Source organism: Leptodactylus fuscus, chromosome 11, assembly GCF_031893055.1.
Source record: "Leptodactylus fuscus isolate aLepFus1 chromosome 11, aLepFus1.hap2, whole genome shotgun sequence".
Lineage (NCBI taxonomy): Eukaryota > Metazoa > Chordata > Amphibia > Anura > Leptodactylidae > Leptodactylus > Leptodactylus fuscus.
This window is the reverse complement of record NC_134275.1, coordinates 43,920,889-43,944,290: the sequence shown is the minus strand read 5'-3', so window position 1 is coordinate 43,944,290 and position 23,402 is coordinate 43,920,889. Positions and strand designations below refer to the sequence as shown.

The window sequence follows — 23,402 nt, the reverse complement described above, 5'->3', positions numbered from 1 at the left end:
CTGCGAAATCTATGGGCCTGATGCCCGCATACTATTTACCTTTGGCACTGCCTCACGGATAAGGAAATCTGGCTATAAATATATGGGTACAATGTGCCCTTGAAGGGATCAATAATAAGATAAGATAAGATATTCCTTTAATAGTCCCACAATGGGGAAATAATCATTCTCTAATTAGTAATTATATCTGTTTTTGAGAAAGTTGGTAACGACCATTAAACTTCTCACAGGTCACTGTCATTCAGCTTTTCATGTGTCCTGAATGGCACACCTGAACAGATCTGTACATATTCATTTACTAAGAATCTTCAATTTCCCCCCCACCCACCCAGTTTTTCAAGACTCCTGCATACATAGCTTAGTTACATATTAATATAGCCTCTGCTCCCATAACTAGGCAGATTTGCTATTCCCGAGCCCAGGAAACTGGGTGACGCTAGTAAGGAGGTACCCTATTGGTTGTGACCTAACTTTCCTAGGAAGAGATTGCGATTGAATGTTCTGATACTGTTGCATCAGACTAAGTAAGAGTCATTAATTCACCTGCATCTAAAATTATCGCATTACATAATCCTCCTGTTCCAGCGCGGGGTAGAATTTGTTGTAGCAATCAGGCTGATCATTAACTAATGTTAGATAATAAAGGGGGGTGTACTCCTTTAAAAGTAACCGTACCCTAATCCTGCCCTGTAACAGTACCCATGATAGTTGTCGCCACCCTGGGGCTGGATTATTCCCCACCCTCAAAACCGGTGGCGTGCATATGATCTGTCGCTATAGAAATGGCCATACAATATGGCACAAGTTGGCCCTACAATAAATTCTACTCCATCTGCAGTAATAACATGGAATCTCCTCTAGGGTGTCACAGGGATTAGCAAGCAGTAGGGTTGTCGAGGTTTGGCAGCGTACGGAGCTAGGTGTGTCCAGAGAGCAACGTTACCAGGCAGGGAGTGATTATTATAAGCATATAATTGCTGCACCGATGACGTCATTGCAATGGACACTGCCAACAACACAGTCTGTTATTTGTCCCCCTGCAGAGACCTGCCCTAGTGAATCACCGGCCGCTTCTGGATAACCCGTCCTTCAGATAACTTTAGTGTATGTTACTTAGGCGGCTGGCACAGCAAGTACGGACTCATGTGGCACCACATCAGCTGGTATAGCAGAGAGTAAGAAACCAGAGACTTCAGCAGAGAAGAGGATGACCCCCCCCTAAAAAGCAGACTGTGGTCCCCTTACCAGGGGCATAGCTATAGGGGTAGAGTGGTAGCAGGCCCCAAAGTTCACTCTGCTACCTAAAATATTGGTTCAGGATTGGTAGGGGCCCTGATAAAGATTTTTCATTGGGGCCCAGGAGCTTCAAGTTACACTTATGCCAACCCCCCCTCCATGCTAGCTCATACCACCATAACCCTGTGACAACTCTTATGGAACCTGTAACGGTAGCCATATCGGTTGCTTTCTTAAGACTTGCCATAAGAGGACTGATTGGGGCTTTACAATATGGATGGAGCAAAGGCTTTAGATAAACAAAATGATGTAGCAGAGCTGAATTTGTCAGGTGTACAAGTTGGTGGTGTGACTTAGCACATACAGTTTTTATGGGGTCACTCCTCTGTTCGGATGTGTATGGTTGCAGTAGCTTACTCTTGGCTATATCAGGGAACTTAGGTATGATGTCACGTGTCTGCAGCTGCTGTGGTATTTTATGTAACCAGCACTAAAGTTATTGCACTGTGATAAGTGGTTTTACCTGTATTGTTATGGATTATTGAAAAAAAACTCCTCCTGACATTGCATTGTCATATATCATGTTCTGCTCTGCTTCATTCACAAGTTAGACACTGCTATATCCTCAGCAGCCAGATTATTGTACTAATGTGTCTTCCTTGTCTTGATTTCAGATTTGGGTCAGCATTGTGAGGTGAATGGCCGTCTGCTGGATCACAAACGGTAAGTAACATTGTACAGGGCTACAAGTAGAGTGAGCTGTACGTTTACTGCCTTGGGGCGATAGGTGGATACATGGCCGTCAGACGCCTCCGGATTAGATATGCTGATATGCGCGGTCTTTTACACATTCTGCCTAACAGCAGAAATAATTTTCTTGTGCCATGATATTTATACTTTTCTGAGAAAATTGGGTGCCAACCAGTAGGGCCGCCATTATAGCTGTGATGTAGCAATCATCAAATTTTTCCAGAATTCTGACTTAAAGGGGTCAGTCTTATGACTAATGATTGGGGGACACTTCCCTCCTGCATGATGCTGAAATGTCAGCAGTCCTGGAGGGACAACACTCATGACCCCATAGTCCGCAGTATGGGAAGGGGCAGTGTATATGAATTGCGGTGTAATCTGAGAGCCAAAATTTAATCCACCCTGTAGTTGACCGGGAGATTTTTGCAGACGATTGAACCACACAATGTTGTGTTTGTGGCCAATGGTCAGAAGTCCTTGGGGTTTAAAGGGATTGTGTTAAGTGTGACCTAAATCACATCAGGAATGCAGAAGCTTTACAAAGCATTTAGCCAAGCTGTCATCCAGCTTTCCTAGAGTCTATAATCGCTATTGACGCAAAGAATAGCGTTAACACTTCAACTATTATGCACAGAAAATGCGGTTAAAAAAAAATCCAGTAATTAGTATTTTTGTTCCATTCTCATCTGTAAAAATAGAAAAGTAACCAAAAGGTCAAATGTACCCCAAAATGGTACAAATGAAAAAATGTAATCTCATCCCACAAAAAGCAAGCCCCTCCTATAGCTCCCATTGGCAAATATGATGAAACAAAAAAATTAAGTAAATATGTTTATATTTATGTAAAAGTAATAAAATGTTAATGAAAAATATAAATTTGGTATTTGTACTGACCCGCAGAATAAAGTTTGTTGTGCCACACAGTAATCGCAACAAAAAGGGAAAAAAAAATTGTTTCTTCATGCCGTATGATAAAAAGTTGAACAAAAAGCGATGGAAAGGTTATATGTATTCTGAAATGGTACCAATGAAATTGTCATCTCGTCCCACAAAAAACAAGCCCCTCGCACAGTTACATGAACAAAAACAGTGAAAAATGGCAACAAAATTGTTTTTTTTTTTTTTAAAAAAGTGTTTGTGATACTTCCCAAAAAAGTAGAAGAAAAAGTGATCAAAATGTCACATAAACCCCAAAATGTTAGCAATGAAAACTATAGCTTGTAGAAAAAGTAGAAAGTATATAAATTTGGTATTGCCACAATCGTATAGATCTTCAGGATAATGGTAACCCTTCATTTATGTGGCATAGGTAACGGTGCAGAATTTAGGACTAAATAAACGCTGTAGGGGATTATACATAGAATCTATATATATATATATATATATATATTCTATCTCTCTCTCTCTCTCTCTGTGTGTGTGTGTGTGTGTATATATATATATATATATATATATATATATATATATATATATATATATATATATATATATATATATATATAATATATAATTTCCTCATGAATGGTAACTGCAAGTTACCTATACTATGGGGGCTAGCCAGTTGGGCCAGGTGCCGGGTTCCAATCACGTGACCGAGGATTGGAAACCTGTTGTTTGTCACAAGTAGAACCTAGTGGAAGTAACTAGAAACCCTCCCTGGGGAGCCCCTATTATATGAACCCCAACATAACACTACTGACAAATACAGCACATCATTCCAAAAACAAGCCCCCTCCCCTTACAGCCACATCCATGTGAATAAAGGGTTTCTTATGACTGAAGGTTTTCTCTTCCCCACCGCAATCTCTTGTACAGTAAAGTTACAGTAGTCTCTATGGGAGAGGATACGGTGTCATAAAAATATTTGTTTTGCAATTTGAGGAAGGCGAATTGTACAGATACCAGCGAGGCGTGGACAATGGCATGCATTGTGTTAATGAGTGACGGGACTGAGCTTGGGGGGGTGTTGCGAAACCCTTCTATTCTGGTTCATGTGTTAGATCACAGGCTTAAGACACGCAGATCCTGGGTGACGCTCGATACAGAAACAATTCCTGGCTTGTTACACGGATTACGTGTGTTTGCAGAAGTGACACGGGCACTGCAGCTCAGGGTGATTCACATGTAACCTGTGACACAGGGGCAAGGGAGGAAGCTGCAGGGTGGTAGTAGAAGGGGCAGGAATGGGTTTGTACCAGGTGTATGTGGACCTGTGGGAATAGTCTACCCAGACGTGCCTGCCTAGAGGTTTCAGTGTGCTTGATTCTGATGCCAGCCCGGCATGTACCAACCAGTACACTGGCAATGATCTGTCTCCTAGAAAGGGGCACACATACATAGACTGGGGTGGGATGGAACAACACTGCTAGTGCTGCTTTATATCCCCTTGCCTGTTTGTATTCCAAGATGGCCATGCCAGGAGTGCTTGGTTCTGATGCCAGCCCTGCGTGTACCAACCAGTTTACTGGCAATTGATGGTCTGTTTCCTAGAAACGCTGGGTATACATAGACTGGAGGTGGTGGAAAGAAGCTACTTGTGCTGCTTTATATCCCCCTGCCCACTATTGTGCCAGGATATCCGCGCCCTGGAGTGCTTACTTATGATGCCAGCCCTTTACGTACCAACCAGCTTATTGGCAAGTGTTGGCCTGTTTTCTGGAAATGGGCCTAGATGGCACAATCAGGGGACACTTTACTATCTTGCCAATAAGCCGGTTGGTACCTACAGGACTGACATTAAAACCAAGCACTCCTGGGCACAGCTATTCTGACATAGACAGGGGCAATATAAAGTCGCAAAGTTGGGGCTATGCCCCCCCCCCCCATGTGTATGCTAGGATGGTTATGAGGCCAGCCGTGGTAGTATCAACCTGTTCATCAACTGATGGCCAGTCTTCTAAGAAATGGGCATAGATGGTGAGGGGAGCGATACCCTGCTCCTGCTGCATTATATCTCCTTATGCCCATGCCAGGATGCTGTGCTTAGATATAATGCCAGCCCTACATGTACAAACCAGTTTGTTGTAGTTGTTTCTGTGCCCTCTAGAAATGGGCATGGGGACAGGGTACCCGGGTATGCCCGGGTACCCACGCCTAGAGCACTTGGTTCTGATGCTATCCATTCCTTATACTAACCAGTCCAATGGAGACTGTCTGTTTTCTAGAAAGGGGCATATGAAGAGCGGGGGCCTGGCTGGTGCTGCATTATATCCTCCATACCAGGATAACTGTTCCTATCCCTGTCCCTTTGGTCTGTGTATGTGTGTGCATGTTCACTGGCACTCCTGATTCATGAATAGAATGCCAGAACTACTATGACACTTACACAGGCAGAGCAATGAGAGGACAGGACTAGTGGGTGTTATATGACTACATAACAGTATAGCATGATATGGCTTTTGGTATTCATGGAAATGCTCATTGCAATTTATCCCTTGGTCACTTGTGTGAAAGGGGTTAAAATCCATGTCATTCTGAGACATCTTACTGCTGACCTTGTAAATTTAAGTGTGTCATGTCTCTATGGGCCTTCCAGCCAGGTAGTCCTTGTCATGTCAGGTTTATTAAAGTTGATTCAAATGTACTTCCAAGTGGGTGACCACTACTGCTCGTCAGTAAATATTCATGGATTTCTACTCCTTGTCAGTAAATATTCATGGACTACTACTCCTTGTCAGTAAATATTTATGGACTGCTACTCTTCCTCCTCACCAATAAATCTTCATGGAGTACTACTCCTTGTCAGTAAATATTCATGGACGAGTACCCCTCCTTCTCATCAGTAAATATTCACGGACTACTACTCTTCCTCCTCACCAGTAAAACTTCATGGAGTACTACTTCTCGCCAATAAATATTCATGAACTACTACTCCTTGTCAAAAATCTTCATGGTCTACTACTTGTTACTAAATCTTTATGGACTACTACTCCTTGTCAGTAAATATTCATGGACTACTACTCCATGTCAGTAAATATTCATGGACTACTACTCCTTGTTAGTAAATATTCATGGTCTACTACTCCTTGACAGTAAATGTTCATGGACTACTACTCCTTGTCAGTAAATGTTCATGGACTACTACTCCTTGACAGTAAATGTTCATGGACTACTACTCCTTGTCAGTAAATCTTCATGGACTACTATTCCTTGTCAGTAAATGTTCATGGACTACTACTCCTTGTCAGTAAATGTTCATGGACTACTACTCCTTGTCAGTAAATGTTCATGGACTACTACTCCTTGTCAGTAAATCTTCATGGACTACTACTCCTTGTCAGTAAATGTTCATGGACTACTACTCCTTGTCAGTAAATCTTCATGGACTACTACTCCTTGTCAGTAAATCTTCATGGACTACTACTCCTTGACAGTAAATGTTCATGGACTACTACTCCTTGTCAGTAAATCTTCATGGACTACTACTCCTTGTCAGTAAATCTTCATGGACTACTACTCCTTGTCAGTAAATGTTCATGGACTACTACTCCTTGTCAGTAAATCTTCATGGACTACTACTCCTTGTTAATAAATCTTCATGGACTACTACTCCTTGTTTAGTAAATATTCATGGACTACTACTCATTGTTAGTAAATATTCATGGACTACTGCTCCTTGTTTAGTAAATCTTCATGGACTACTACTCCTTGACAGTAAATCTTCAGGGACTACTACTCCTTGACAGTAAATCTTCATGGACTACTACTCCTTGTTTAGTAAATCTTCATGGACTACTACTCCTTGTCAGTAAATCTTCATGGACTACTACTTCTTGACAGTAAATGTTCATGGACTACTACCCCTTGACAGTAAATATTCATGGACTACTACTCCTTGTCAGTAAATCTTCATGGACTACTACTTCTTGACAGTAAATGTTCATGGACTACTACTCCTTGTCAGTAAATCTTCATGGACTACTACTCCTTGTCAGTAAATCTTCATGGACTACTACTTCTTGACAGTAAATGTTCATGGACTACTACTCCTTATCAGTGCTGCGGAATATGTTGGCGCTATATAAATAAAATTTATTATTATTTATTATTATTATCAGTAAATATTCATGGACTACTACTCCTTGTTAGTAAATATTCATGGACTACTACTCCTTGTTAGTAAATATTCATGGACTACTACTCATTGTTAGTAAATATTCATGGACTACTGCTCCTTGTTTAGTAAATCTTCATGGACTACTACTCCTTGTTTAGTAAATCTTCATGGACTACTACTCCTTGTCAGTAAATCTTCATGGACTACTACTCCTTGTCAGTAAATCTTCATGGACTACTACTCCTTGTCAGTAAATCTTCATGGACTACTACTCCTTGTCAGTAAATCTTCATGGACTACTACTCCTTGTCAGTAAATCTTCATGGACTACTACTCCTTGTCAGTAAATCTTCATGGACTACTACTCCTTGTCAGTAAATCTTCATGGACTACTACTCCTTGTCAGTAAATCTTCATGGACTACTACTCCTTGTCAGTAAATCTTCATGGACTACTACTCCTTGTCAGTAAATCTTCATGGACTACTACTCCTTGTCAGTAAATCTTCATGGACTACTACTCCTTGTCAGTAAATCTTCATGGACTACTACTCCTTGTCAGTAAATCTTCATGGACTACTACTCCTTGTCAGTAAATCTTCATGGACTACTACTCCTTGTCAGTAAATCTTCATGGACTACTACTCCTTGTCAGTAAATCTTCATGGACTACTACTCCTTGTCAGTAAATCTTCATGGACTACTACTCCTTGTCAGTAAATCTTCATGGACTACTACTCCTTGTCAGTAAATCTTCATGGACTACTACTCCTTGTCAGTAAATCTTCATGGACTACTACTCCTTGTCAGTAAATCTTCATGGACTACTACTCCTTGTCAGTAAATCTTCATGGACTACTACTCCTTGTCAGTAAATCTTCATGGACTACTACTCCTTGTCAGTAAATCTTCATGGACTACTACTCCTTGTCAGTAAATCTTCATGGACTACTACTCCTTGTCAGTAAATCTTCATGGACTACTACTCCTTGTCAGTAAATCTTCATGGACTACTACTCCTTGTCAGTAAATCTTCATGGACTACTACTCCTTGTCAGTAAATCTTCATGGACTACTACTCCTTGTCAGTAAATCTTCATGGACTACTACTCCTTGTCAGTAAATCTTCATGGACTACTACTCCTTGTCAGTAAATCTTCATGGACTACTACTCCTTGTCAGTAAATCTTCATGGACTACTACTCCTTGTCAGTAAATCTTCATGGACTACTACTCCTTGTCAGTAAATCTTCATGGACTACTACTCCTTGTCAGTAAATCTTCATGGACTACTACTCCTTGTCAGTAAATCTTCATGGACTACTACTCCTTGTCAGTAAATCTTCATGGACTACTACTCCTTGTCAGTAAATCTTCATGGACTACTACTCCTTGTCAGTAAATCTTCATGGACTACTACTCCTTGTCAGTAAATCTTCATGGACTACTACTCCTTGTCAGTAAATCTTCATGGACTACTACTCCTTATCAGTGCTGCGGAATATGTTGGCGCTATATAAATAAAATTTATTATTATTTATTATTATTATCAGTAAATCTTCATGGACTACTACTCCTTGTTTAGTAAATCTTCATGGACTACTACTCATTGTCAGTAAATCTTCATGGACTACTACTCCTTGACAGTAAATCTTCATGGACTACTACTCCTTGTCAGTAAATCTTCATGGACTACTACTCCTTGTCAGTAAATCTTCATGGACTACTACTCCTTGTCAGTAAATCTTCATGGACTACTACTCCTTGTCAGTAAATCTTCATGGACTACTACTCCTTGTCAGTAAATCTTCATGGACTACTACTCCTTGACAGTAAATCTTCATGGACTACTACTCCTTGACAGTAAATCTTCATGGACTACTACTCCTTGTCAGTAAATCTTCATGGACTACTACTCCTTGACAGTAAATCTTCATGGACTACTACTCCTTGACAGTAAATCTTCATGGACTACTACTCCTTGTCAGTAAATCTTCATGGACTACTACTCCTTGTCAGTAAATCTTCATGGATTACTACTCCTTGACAGTAAATCTTCATGGACTACTACTCCTTGACAGTAAATGTTCATGGACTACTACTCCTTGTCAGTAAATCTTCATGGACTACTACTCCTTGTCAGTAAATCTTCATGGACTACTACTCCTTGTCAGTAAATGTTCATGGACTACTACTCCTTGTCAGTAAATCTTCATGGACTACTACTCCTTGTCAGTAAATGTTCATGGACTACTACTCCTTGTCAGTAAATCTTCATGGACTACTACTCCTTGTCAGTAAATCTTCATGGACTACTACTCCTTGTCAGTAAATCTTCATGGACTACTACTCCTTGTCAGTAAATCTTCATGGACTACTACTCCTTGTCAGTAAATCTTCATGGACTACTACTCCTTGACAGTAAATCTTCATGGACTACTACTCCTTGTCAGTAAATCTTCATGGACTACTACTCCCTGTTATAAATCTTCATGGACTACTACTCCCTGTTATAAATATTCATGGACTACTACTCCTTGTCAGTAAATCTTCATGGACTACTACTCCTTGTCAGTAAATCTTCATGGACTACTACTCCTTGACAGTAAATCTTCATGGACTACTGCTCCTTGTTTAGTAAATCTTCATGGACTACTACTCCTTGTTTAGTAAATCTTCATGAACTACTACTCCTTGTCAGTAAATATTCATGGACTACTACTCCTTGACAGTAAATCTTCATGGACTACTACTCCTTGACAGTAAATCTTCATGGACTACTACTCCTTGACAGTAAATCTTCATGGACTACTACTCCTTGTTTAGTAAATCTTCATGGACTACTACTCCTTGTCAGTAAATATTCATGGACTACTACTCCTTGACAGTAAATCTTCATGGACTACTACTCCTTGACAGTAAATCTTCATGGACTACTACTCCTTGTCAGTAAATCTTCATGGACTACTACTCCTTGACAGTAAATCTTCATGGACTACTACTCCTTGACAGTAAATCTTCATGGACTACTACTCCTTGACAGTAAATCTTCATGGACTACTACTCCTTGACAGTAAATCTTCATGGACTACTCCTCCTCCTCGCCAGTAAGTTTTCATGGATTACACTCAAGGAAACATTTTGGAGAATCTACATCTGACATGTGAGAACAAGCAAGAAATTCCACAGGAAAAAAACTCTCAGGAACTAGAAGCTGCCGAGTCGTTCTCATCTATACTATGAAATCTGTTTCTGAGAAATCTCCCGTGGAGGTCGTCACCCAGCTTTCCCAGACTCCTGAATTGAGCAGTTGGTGTGCTGCCTTCATATTTGTACTGTGCCCCTTTTAGTTATCTTGAGGGTCGACAGCAGAACATTCCCTCATGGGGAACTGAGTGACTTTTGAAGGATTTGCTTAGTATGGGGCATGCTGAGAGTTGCAGTACCCCATGCCAACACTAAGCTGATGGTATCTATACATGATATGAATGAACAAATGGGGTGGGGGTTATCTAAAGCTGGCCACATAGGGTGTGACGAGTCTCCGATCTTTGACCCCCATTGTCATTGTGCATGGTTGGGTTCCCAGCCTCCTTTTTATATGCATGGATGTGTCCAGCCCCTAGATGTGGCCCTTTGAGCCCCTGACAGTTGGGGTACCTAACTCCATTCCTACAAAGAAGTGTGTCCACTTATATGGTCACTTAAAGGGCCCCAGATATTAACCTATTCTGGGGATAAGCGGTGCCTGATATGTCCTCTTATCCCCCTCTATAGTCTATTTATCCTTTCAATATCTAAGGCAATATTAATATCAAACTATTGCTTTTGTAGGATTTTCAAAAATAAAAAAATTTCTCCTTTCCATTGCGGCCGTCTGAGTCCGGCGCCTTTCATGCCGCTCTTATCTGTAAAGCAGATGTCCTTGGAGTTGGTGTTTTTGTTCCTTTCACGTGGAGCATTTGGTGTCTGCAGGGGTGGGGGGGGGGGGGGGGGCTGGGACCTTGTAAAAGTTTATTGGTGCACTGCTTAACTTTTCCTGCCTCCCTCCCCCATCAATCTCCTTTCTCTTCCCATTTCTATTCAGATGAGTCTTATTGACATGGCAGAAGCAAGAGCCTAGCTAGAGGGGAGAGTGGGGGTGGAGGGTCTCCCGAGCTATACTGTATATACTATACTCTATATGTTACTGTAGTGCCCCCTTGTTGGCTTGTCGCCGCTGCTCATGTACTTGCTTTATCTCTCCAGGCTTCCCTCAACACTGGTAGAAGCTGCAGAACAAATATGGAGGTGAAGGGTCCCTGCGGCATCTCCATGGCAGGTAAAATACTCTATATAGATATATAACATATACACCAGTCAGATGGGATCCGCCATTGACCCAAATCTGGTATCCACTGTAGTGGATCGGCCATATTGGATTTTAGGGATGTAAGCCCAGTATAGCTGCCAAGCAGTGAACAAGTAGTTTGAGAGGACTGTGCAGTAAGGATAGGTTCATTGGAAAGATATGAGGGTGTCAGGAGAACGGACACCCAAATGTTGCTCTTGTTACATAATATCCGTGACCATAGGCCTGATGCTGAACTTAAGGCAATGGAGGGATCTGCAGCATCTCCATGGCAGGTAAAATACATTATATATATATATATATCATTTACACCCCATCATGTTAGATCCACCATTGACCCCTTCATCTGGTATCCACTGTAGTAAGTCGGCCATATTGATATAGGAAAAATGTGAAAGAATTTGGAGATCTCACACTTGAAATGTTGCCCTTGTTATGTAAGATCCATGGCCCTGGGCCTGACGCTGATCGCTGACACAATAGTCTTCATTACAGTTAGTGCATGTAATACATGTATACCACTGGGTGCAGCTGGATCGAAAAGAAGGCCCCCCAAACATTTTCATCCACCAGATTATCTAATTTTGTGCTCTCATCTGTATATATGGACCTGTATACGCATTCCCATTTTCTATACGCCCTCCCCTGCCGCTCAGCGCACAGTGTAGGAATGTCAGGCTGCCAGCTGCTGTGCGGCACTCAGATCTTTATCGACATCAGGGGGATGTCAGCGACAAAATAAACAAGTCAGTGCAAGTGTAAGAACAGCTCCCTACATGCCGGTGTTACAGGGTGAGCGTACTGACATGGTGGTGGTAGAGGGTAAAGTCATACTGTGAGACTACGTGTAAGGCAGGGTGAGAGGGGACAAAGTTTATCCTGATCACCCCTTACTATAGAAATGATTGTAATGGTGCTACATAGCGTGATTCTGAGCTCATTGTCACACATTATATGTGTCTGTGTTGTAACCTGTTGCATTCCTTTCGCCATTTTTCTCCAGGCGGTGCCCTGTTTGACTCTTCCTCTAAGCAGAGAGCCCTACTGATCTCTGACCTGACAGAGAAGCAGCGAGATCTCCAGGAGTCCCTAAGACAGAAAGTCAATGAGCTGCGAAGGCTGTGCCTTCAGGAGGCGGTGAGTGAGGGGTCACCACCTGGTGTTGCACCATGTATAGGTCACAAGACTCTGCCGCACCTTTACAATTTCCAGCTAAGTTAGGAGAACAGTTCACACTCTGCAGTACCCCATGGGGGAGGGAAGTGATGACCACCCCCAGGGACATTTAGCACTCAGTGCGGTTGTCACTTCAAGCCCTGCAGCTGTGACATGTATATATGGAGATAACAGGGGGCAGGGATGTTTCTATTATAAAACACTCTAGAAATGGCTGATAACAGCAGACAGTAAATGGCATTAGGCAGAGATGAGAGTTTCTATAAGACACTGCAGAGAGGTTCACACTTGTAAATAAATATTAGTGGTTGTGTGTGGCCTGACATAGCATGGCGGCTTGATCCCTGCCCCCGCTGCTGTCACATGATAAGTAATGAGGCTTTGCCTATTGCTGCTGCCTGTATTGACTGAGCTATTAAAGTGACAGTCCTGTGTTTGCCTCCTGACTTGTATACTAATGGATAACCCAGCCCTGATGTACAATATGTTGTTCCCTATAGGAATTGACGGGGCAGGTCCCCCCAGAATACCCACTGGAGTATGGCGAGAGACCCCCAATTGTTACAAGGAGGCAGAGAGCTTTTCGAGTGAGCGCTGCCACTGTAACCAGAGCAGAGGTGAGTGGACGTAGGGCCTACAATCACAACTTAAGGGTTTTTTGCAGGACTTATTAATGGAAACTCCACAGCATCCGAACTCCCTGTTTGTGTGGTCTCTTCAAACAGCTAATTGGTCGGCAGCCAGGTGACAGACCCCCCAACCCTCTAAAGGGAAGTTTTACCTTTGCTTAGATAGACAAATCCTTGAAGGGGTTGGACAAAATTTACAAGGTATCCCGATCAACGGTATAGGAAATAACTCGTAGATTACAGGGAGTATGACCACTGGGACCATCACCAGTCCTTAGAATAGGGCTCCCTTGTACACCCAATTGAAATGACCAGAGATTGCGCAGGGGCACTGTTGTTCCATCCAACTCCATAAGATTGCCACATTCTCTTTGCAGTCCCTTAGATGTGAATGAAGCAGAAGAGCACCTACGTGACTGCTGCTCTGTGTAGCCAGGGGTACAAGGAAGCCCCATTCTTGTGATGGGTGGGGTCCCTAGCATTTGGATCCCTACTGCTTCTAAAAGTTACTCTGTGGATAGGTTATAAGTTGTAAACTTAGAATAAAACCTTTAAAGGAATATTCCAGTAAGGAGGCCTACTGATCATGAGAATTGGGGTGCTGGTCGGATAGTGTCATTGCTCCATTCATTCTAATGGGACCTCTGGACGTAACTACTATCATCAGTACTCTGTTATCTCCGGCAGTCCAACTGAAATGAATGAAGTGGCACATGCAGTCTGATATTCTGCTCCATTCAAAACTGGTTGCAAAGTACCCCAGCTCTCATTATCGGTGGGGGTCCCATCAGTTGGCCCCCCACTGATAAGCAAGTTAATTCCAGTCCTTTGGATAGGAGGTAACTTGCCATGACTGTAATATACCTTTAGGTTGCAGTTCTCATTGATGAAGGGGGCGCCATGCTTGATGCTATGGCAGCGATCAAAGTAGTGGAGCCCAGCACAATGAACTACATTCTACTGGCACCCATAGTTATTATTTCCTGGCGACCACAGAACCTAATCCAGACATTATTTCCAGCAGGAAGAGCAAAGATCCCTGCCTAGAAATGAAACTCTTTCTGCATCTGAATGAGCATGGCTGGCTTCCAATCCCGTCAGGTGTTCTTTTAGGATTGTGCCGCCTGTCCTTGGTAGAAAACACTGCGGATGACCTTGAGGCTCATTTCTGATAGCGATGTCGTTGTTGTTTCTCCCGGGGTTTGGTGTATTATGAAGCCACTTACCAATATTACTGACTAATCTATTATAGATTATAGGAGATAATGAGGGAGTTGTGATGTGACTGCCATCTACTGGATGACTTTAGCATTGCAGCTAGTGTAGTGTATTAGGATACACGGATTCATTCCTCAGGAGATTAAAGCTTCCAACATGTCATGTTAACTTTTTGTATGTTAATTTTCACTGTATCAATGTAGTCCACATTAATTGGTGGGAATTCCCCCTATAGGATAGGTATGTTAACCCTATGAATGCCTCGGTAACCTGATCCTTTCCTTTTTTCTGCAGGAGGTGCAGTTGGAGCGCCTGGAGAGGGATTTTGCTCTGCAGCTGCAGATGGCCGAGGCAGCACGGAAGCTGAGTTTGGCAGCTGAGCAGAGCGCAGAGCTGACGGTGGAGCAGCGCAGGAAGCGGAGGCTAGTTTATCTGGATGCACTTCGTAGACTGCAGGAATTAGAGGAGCAGAGTAACAACCTGCGCAGGAAGCTGGGAATGAGACCCACGCACAGAGTTCCACACAGTCTGCTTGGTATGTGCTAACATGGTCGTACTGGTACACGTATCTCAGGTCGTCACTTATGGGTGTCACTTCTAAGCTTATATCCTTATGTCTTTCATTGCAGATGAGGCATACCAGTCAGAATGCAGCTCCTTGTCAGAGAGTGCCAGCCATGGTGAGACCATTACTGATGATCAAAGGGGTTTCCAGACAATCAATTCATGACCTATGCTTGGGCTACGTCATCAATGGAAAATTGGTGGGGAACTGCAGCGTGTGGGTGAATACTTCGGCCTCATCAGAGAAAACCAAGCACAGATTGGTTTTGTATTGTAGGGCATTTGAATGGGACTGAGCTGCGACGAGGTCATGTGACAGATGAATGTGACGTTACATGGCCTGTGAAGCAGCTGATCCACGAGGGTATTGGGTATCAGACCTCCACTGATCTGTCACTAATAACTGATCCTAAGGCTAGATTATCATTATATAAAGCCTGGAAATCCCTTTAATGGTTTAAGACAATGAGTTATTTTGGATTTGTCTCTAACTTGCTGTTCTCCTGCAGATGATGTCCTGTCATCCGGGATGCGGCCTTCTCCCCCTCGACTATCAGACCACTCCCGGGCTGTCTCTAGCAGTCCAGAGAGAAGGGTCGGATGGAAGGCATCACCCGTAGAACTGTACTGTGAGGTCCACAACCGGCGTAACTCCATGGCGAGTGCAGCAAGGTGAGAGCGTGGGGCTAGAGCAGCATGGCCAGTGACCTGTGGTCAGTAATACAATCGGATCAAAAGGACAGTGGCTGCTGAGTGGTTTGATCAGGTTACATAATATATGCTCAGGAAATCCATTGTCTGCTGCTCTGACTACATGTGCTGCCCAGATGTGCCCTAATACACCCTATATGCTATACTTGTATGTTGGTGAACAGATCTGTGTGCATAGCCTTTATAGACTAATGCTGAATGTTCATAGACCATAGGGAGCAGCCTTGGGGTTTAAGATCTTCTTTCTTTATCTGAAATTCATACAGTAGCCTGTAACTTGGTGTTAGTGGTGGTCCGCCCACAGTGCCGCCAGCTATGGTTACTTTACTTCAGTAATGATCACAGCGCCCGCATATATATGTGGTTGTGTTAGGTACTGTAGCTCCATCTTCATTCTAGTACATTATTAGACACAGCCACATGGACCACAGCAGTGCTGTTATAATGAAAGTTCTGCAGCTGGACCCCCACCAATGGTACAGATTAGATATGCCTGGCTGTAGCCCACCTTCTCCTACATATAATATATCCACCCAGTCAGTGATTATAATTTTGCTTTATATATATATAGTGCTGGTTTGCTTAAATGGATACCCTTTTTTCCCTCCCTACAGCCCCACCCGGTCATTCCCTCGGAGTCTGTCTAGTCTAGAGGGCCGGAGTGTCCCCGCCACACCCATACTGAGCCGTAATGCCTGCAGCAGCTCTGCCCTGAGGTGGGTATTTGTGGGGCATAGAAGAGTTAAAGGTAGCGACCATGAGTCACATTATTGGAACCAGTCAGACTGTATCCTCTCCTGTTCTCACTAGAAGTTATCTGTTTTATTGGGGGAGTTGCTGAATTTATCATTGTAATAGTTAAGTCAGTCACTATAGTGCAGCTAATATCTGAGGGAAGATAAACATGTGAGGGAAGGGAAGACTTGGAGCGACTTGGTTGCCATGTACGGGTCATGTGACCCAGCGGCAGAATTGGCCCAAAAACCTGATGTCTGATCCAAAAAGAACCCAAGCAAAATATCTGACCCTGGTAACCCCTTTAAGCCGGTGGTACTTTTCATATAGCATGTATGTGTTCTTAGAGGGGAGAGAAGAGAAAGCCACTGCTGCACATTACCTCTTCACTGAGAACAAAAGGTACTAGGTATCGTCAGCCATCGGGGTAGAGTCAGGACATTAGATGTTATCTACTTTGTATGGCCCGGTCTCCCATCGTCCTCTTCATTATAGGGTGTGATGTTTAGGCTTAGCTGCCATACTAATTCCTGTCCTTTCATCTTCCAGGTCGGAGAGCTCAGGATTATCTCAGAGACAATGGACTGGTAGTCAGGACTCTCAGGTGGGCTTTCCCAGTGATCGCACAAACATCCATTCTGCTCGGAGTCGGCGCAGTAACAGCTCAGAAGCTTTGATTGAGAGACCCCCTCCCACAGAGACCCAGGGAAAACCTCCCTTCAAAAGTTCTGAAGCTCTAAGTGAGCGTCAACCACCTTCTGCCTTGCCCCCTCACCACCAGCAGCGAGGGGCAAGATCTCCAGATCCCCGCACCCCTAACACCAATGCTCGGCTTCCCTATGAAGACATCTTGCTGGATTATTACATGGAACGCCAGCAGCAACAGCAGCAGCGAGGGTGGGTGGAACCAGATGGTCACTGGTGGGTGGAACCTGAAGCCCCGTGGTGGGCAGATCCTGACAGCAGCAGCAGCCATTACTCACGAAGAGATGGCTACTATGAGGGTTATCCAGGAAGTCCAGCCCTAAGGAGCCGTGCTGAAACGCAACAGCGCAGGAATGTTCCCCGCAACAAGTCATGTGGCCCCCATTTGACTGATACATCCCACTTCCAGCAACCTTGGCACACTGATGGCTTCCAACAACGCCCTGCTGCTCAGGTTCCCCACCCAGGTCCAAGATCTCGGAGCCAACCACGGGCTCCTCCACCTGAGACAATGGAGAGAAATGTGCATAAAGCTTTGGCTCTGGAGGGACTGCGGGACTGGTACCTGCGCAACTCAGCGGCACCTGCTGGAGTGCAAAGGGGCCCTATCCCTCCACACATGCAGTATCAGAGATACTATCGCCCCGGTTACCATGATGGACACTATCAGGCTGGATCCCCTCTTCCACACTCCATCAGTTTCACTGGGGCCCCAATGCATGGCAGGTATGAAATTCTGTACTAGACACCACCACCTGGTCACACAGGTTACTGCACTCAGACTCCTCTCTGGGCCGTCCTGCTTCACTATGGCATTAGAGTTTTATTACACTACTTTTTCTGTTATATAATAAGCTGCACTTTTTCCTGTCCAGGCAAAATGTCTTTCACATATAATGTTATGCAAAAATCTGTATGACAGCTCCAGTATTACAGCTTATGGCCTCAAGCCTGCAGCATATGATTGCTCCTGTCTGTGGTCCACAGGGTGTGCTACAAACTGCAGTGTCAGCTCTCTATAGAGGTACGGACACATCTGCATAGGACGAATTCCAGAGAGACCTTATTGTTTGCCATGGATGTGCTGCCGTAAGCTGAAACACTGAAAGATTCTTAAAGCTGAACTGTGCAAATAATAAAAGATCAGTGTTATCCATAGCAACCGATCACATGTGTATGTCCATCTCTGAACAGCATTGTATGTTATATCCAGTATTCTACTCCAAAGCTGCACTCCCTGGGGCAGTCATTATGTACTTGCATTGCATTATATATCCTGTATTATACTCCAGAGTTGCACTCCCTGGTGCAGTCACTGTGTACATACATTAATTATCCTGTACTGATCCTGAGTTACATCCTGTATTATACTCCAGAGCTGTACTCACTACTCTGCTGGTGCAGTCACTGTGTATATACATTACATTACTTATCCTGTACTGATCCTGAGTTACATCCTGTATTATACTCCAGAGCTGCACTCACTATTCTGCTGGTGCAGTCACTGTGTATATACATTACATTACTTATCCTGTACTGATCCTGAGTTACATCCTGTATTATACTCCAGAGCTGCACTCACTATTCTGCTGGTGCAGTCACTGTGTACATACATTACATTACTGATCCTGAGTTATATCCTGTATTATACTCCAGAGCTGCACTCACTATTCTGCTGGTGCAGTCACTGTGTATATACATTACATTACTTATCCTGTACTGATCCTGAGTTACATCCTGTATTATACTCCAGAGCTGCACTCACTATTCTGCTGGTGCAGTCACTGTGTATATACATTACATTACTTATCCTGTACTGATCCTGAGTTACATCCTGTATTATACTCCAGAGCTGCACTCACTATTCTGCTGGTGCAGTCACTGTGTACATACATTACATTACTGATCCTGAGTTATATCCTGTATTATACTCCAGAGCTGCACTCACTATTCTGCTGGTACAGTCACTGTGTACATACATTACATTACTTATCCTGTACTGATCCTGAGTTACATCTTGTATTATACTCCAGAGCTGCACTCACTATTCTGCTGGTGCAGTCACTGTGTACATACATTACATTACTTATCCTGTACTGATCCTGAGTTACATCTTGTATTATACTCCAGAGCTGCACTCACTATTCTGCTGGTACAGTCACTGTGTACATACATTACATTACTGATCCTGTACTGATCCTAATTAGTTTTAAATACAGTGATGTTGAAGATGGACATACGGTGTGAGAGTTAAGCACGATGGCAGCTCTGACCTCTCTGTACTGGTCCCCACCCTAGGCAGACTGGAAAGTGAAAGCAAAAAACTGCTTGTTATGGGCAGCTCCTCCATGTCTGCCATGCACTAGTACTCGTTCACCCCCATGCTGTACTGGATGATGCAGTGGGGTCTTTGCCACTGTGACAACTTCTTTATGGTAACATTATATCTGAAACCTTTTCTTTTGTGCTAGAATTGCTTTGTATTTTTTATTTTTTTGAGGGTAGATATACCCTTTAAAGTGTATCTCCACCTTGCGGCTCAGCTGTGTAGGGACCTACATATACAATAGTTTGCTTCTATACTTCTATTATTTGGGGCTCCGCAGGATTTAAGAAATATAAACCCAAAATTAATCATCTATATAGATATCTGTTTCTGGAAAAGCTATGTGACAACAATATGGCTGCTGTCAGAACGAACACTGGGGTCTCTAGAGTGTTATGTATTACTACTCCATAGGATAGGGGATAAATATCTAATCACTTGGGGTCCCAGGTCACAAACTCAGGGGCCCTGCAAGTTCCCCATGGAACAGACTGGTGCCACTACTCCATTCACTACTTTGGGACTGCCAGAGTTTGCTGTACATGCTCACCACCACTCCATTCACATGGGGCACTTGCAGGCCCCGATTTTCATGATCACTGGGGATTCCAATGGTTGGACCCTCAGAGATCAGTCACTTGTACAATAGGGGATAAGTGTTTAAATCTCTTCAATATGTCTTCCTTTGGATAGTCATCCAGCTTTCCAAGGGTCCAGAATAGAAAATCTATCCAACTGTGACATAGGATTTGCAATTCAATACTTGACTCCAGTTGATTAATAAGTAATGGCGGCCATATTGGTTTTCACTCAGATTTCCAAAAATCAGATAGAACCATGAATTGGCCAATGTGGAGCTACACTTTGTTTTTTAGTATAGTAGATATGAGCTGCTTTGTAAGTTTCTAATGCTTTGTTTCTGCTTTCCCCTTCTCTTCTGTCTTATATCCATATTACACCCCCCACCCCCCATACTACCCTTATACCCATTGCACATTGTTCTGACTCCATGGTACACAAACTTTAATCCACTTTTATTCCGATTTCTCCATATTCTTCAATTCTTCTGCTTTTCGCCCCAAATCACCCTCACTTGGATCACGCCACACGCACGGTTTATAAACCCCACTTCCCCTCCCCTCCCCCCCCCCCCCCCCCATCTATCACTGGCTACTTCACCAGACACTTTGCAGAGTACGTTGACGAAGAATTGTACAACCAGTCGACCCCACTGACCAGGACACAAGGACAGCGGTCGGCAGAGGGCACGCCGCCCGGGACTTTAGTCTGACACCGGACCCTAATGCTTAATGGACGTACCCGAGTCACTTCATACGGAACTTCCAACTCCACCACCACCAAATGAAGACCGATCTTCCAAAAGAAACCCTGAAATGCTCCACCATCGGTTCTGCAGCAATAAACCACGGGGAGTGGAGTAGGAAGTGGTAGGATCTGTCCCCGGTCCGTAGGCTCTGATATCCATGATCGCCTCTAGTGCAATAAGTACCCCTACCTCGATTTTTGCCCCAGTTTGGGCAGAAAGAGGTTAGTTTGCTGCAAGGGGACTGTTCTGTAGTTTTGCCAAGTAACAATTCTGAAGAATGAAGTTCCTCCCTGGTGGGGGTGTATTATATATATAACGTTTCTATGTCCGGGCCGGTTATTATGTGTTCTGTACAGTCGCTGGCGTTCGTCTCCTGCAGTGAAGTGAGAGAATAGTTTCCTACAGACACTTTAATGATGCTGCCGCTTATCTCGCTAGGAGCTGTGACCTTCAAAAGGATGTAGCTGAGCTCAGTGGGTGACTACTGCTACGACCCTCCCTACTGTATATTCGGCTATTGCTGTCTTCACACTGAATGTTATAAGTAAAGACACTGGAGAAATACTACAGGGCGGAGGAATCGCCCCAGGACGGAGGGGGCCGAGCTGGACTCGCAGCCTCCGATCGATCGGGTTTTATTAAAAAAGAAGAAATAATCGGCTGACTTTGTAATATCTTGTGGTTGCTTTTAACTGTTACTAACACTGAGTTGTGACTGGATAACACTGTGCAATATGTACAAACAATATGTAAAAATTTTATTGGGTCAGGGGGGACCTTAATTTGTTATTGGTCGGGACAGTTTAACAATAAATAAAATAAATTTAAGAAAATTCAGGTTGTGTGATCAATTTGAAAGGGGTAATGCAGGCAATGGAATATTTATACAGTTTCTGAATGAGAAGGGGGAAGGGGAGGTATCATTGTGTACATACATTACATGATGTATTATACTACAGAGCTGCACTCACTATTCTGCTGGTACAGTCACTGTGTACATACATTACATTACTGATCCTGAGTTACATCCTGTATTATACTACAGAGCTGTGCTCACTATTCTGCTGCTGCAGTCACTGTGCACATACATTACATTACGTATCCTGTAGTGATCCTGAGTTACATCCTGTATTATACTCCAGAGCTGCACTCGCTATTCTGCTGGTACAGTCACTGTGTACATACATTACATTACTCATCCTGTACTGAGCCTGAGTTACATCCTGTATTATACTCCAGAGCTGCACTCGCTATTCTGCTGGTACAGTCACTGTGTATATACATTACGTTACTTATCCTGTACTGATCCCGAGTTACATCCTGTATTATACTCCAGAGCTGCACTCGCTATTCTGCTGGTACAGTCACTGTGTACATACATTACTTATCCTGTACTGATCCTGAGTTACATCCTGTATTATACTCCAGAGCTGCACTCACTATTCTGCTGGTACAGTCACTATGTACATACATTACATTACTTATCCTGTACTGATCCTGAGTTACATCCTGTATTATACTCCAGCGCTGCACTCACTATTCTGCTGGTACAGTCACTGTGTATATACATTACGTTACTTATCCTGTACTGATCCCGAGTTACATCCTGTATTATACTCCAGAGCTGCACTCACTATTCTGCTGGTACAGTCACTGTGTACATACATTACATTACTTATCCTGTACTGATCCTGAGTTATATCCTGTATTATACTGCAGAGCTGCACTCACTATTCCGCTTGGTGTTATTGGATTTTGTCCTGATCAGACATCCTCCTATACAACTTGCTTGAGCTTTCATAATAAAAAGGATTACATTTCTCAGAATTATGAAGATTATAACTGTAGATTATACCGAAGACGCTGCCATATTTAGACGGTGACTAAAAAAAACCTGATCACGCCCACCCTAACAATAGGGCGCTAAACAGGTTTATACTATTCCACTAGTTAGAAAAAGGACTTCTTTCTATTCAACTCCTACGAGCGCGGCCGTTTCTGTCGTAATCTGTATCTCCCATATATTTCTCAGAATTAAAGCACCAGACACTGAAGAGCCAGGGGTTTGGGAATGCAGCTTACATTTTATATTATACTTGAGAATTGTCATTTGAACCGTCCTCCATTATGATCTACACACTGCTCTGGTTTGATATCTTGTGGTCATCACTGCTGAGCATCTCAGAGGGACAATACTCTTTAGTTTATTCTGTAATTAAAGGGTCTGACCTATAAACCCCTTTTGCACAGAATAGTTGACAGGGCATCGGTAAAGGAAGAGTCAGGCTAGTTGTTTTGGGGAGGCCTGAGGGGGTGATGGCTAATACAAAACGTCTGATAACACATACACACGTGGACAAAATTGTTGGCCCCCCTCGTTTAATGGAAGAAATACCCACAATGGCCACAGAAATAACTAGAATCTGACAAAAGTAGTAATAAAAATTCTATGAAAATTAACAAATGAAAGTCAGGCATTGCTTTTCGCTTTTTTTTTATTTTTTAAATAAAACTCATGAAACGGGCCTGGGCAGAAATTAAGGTTTCCTTAACTTAATATTTTGTTGCACAACCTTCTGAGGCAATCGCTGCAATAAAACGATTCCTTTAACTGTCAAT

The 23,402-nt window shown here is 43.2% G+C and overlaps 1 protein-coding gene across 2 annotated transcripts; it reads left to right on the top strand.

Moving 5' to 3' along the window:
* Positions 1 to 1,690: 1,690 nt before the first annotated feature.
* Positions 1,691 to 21,586, top strand: CCDC120 (coiled-coil domain containing 120). 2 transcript variants are annotated; one of them, XM_075259147.1, is made up of 10 exons: positions 1,691 to 1,959; positions 11,290 to 11,362; positions 12,396 to 12,529; positions 13,069 to 13,185; positions 14,710 to 14,950; positions 15,045 to 15,095; positions 15,489 to 15,651; positions 16,305 to 16,406; positions 16,975 to 17,856; positions 20,639 to 21,586. In XM_075259147.1, the coding sequence occupies exons 2-10, from the start codon at positions 11,326 to 11,328 to the stop codon at positions 20,745 to 20,747; spliced, it is 1,836 nt and encodes a 611-aa protein (XP_075115248.1). In that variant the 5' UTR covers positions 1,691 to 1,959; positions 11,290 to 11,325; the 3' UTR covers positions 20,748 to 21,586. The 2 variants fall into 2 exon arrangements, with proteins under 2 accessions (XP_075115248.1, XP_075115249.1); XM_075259148.1 differs by lacking the exons at positions 1,691 to 1,959; positions 11,290 to 11,362 and adding an exon at positions 11,659 to 11,667.
* The last annotated feature ends 1,816 nt before the right edge of the window (positions 21,587 to 23,402 follow it).

Excerpts from the sequence above, each read along its gene's own strand:
- CCDC120 (XM_075259147.1), top strand. The coding sequence starts at position 11,326 with ATGGAGGTGAAGGGTCCCTGCGGCATCTCCATGGCAG. Across the intron at positions 15,096-15,488 it reads GTCAGAGAGTGCCAGCCATG|ATGATGTCCTGTCATCCGGG; the intron begins GTGAGACCATTA and ends GTTCTCCTGCAG. Across the intron at positions 17,857-20,638 it reads GGGGCCCCAATGCATGGCAG|ACACTTTGCAGAGTACGTTG; the intron begins GTATGAAATTCT and ends CTACTTCACCAG.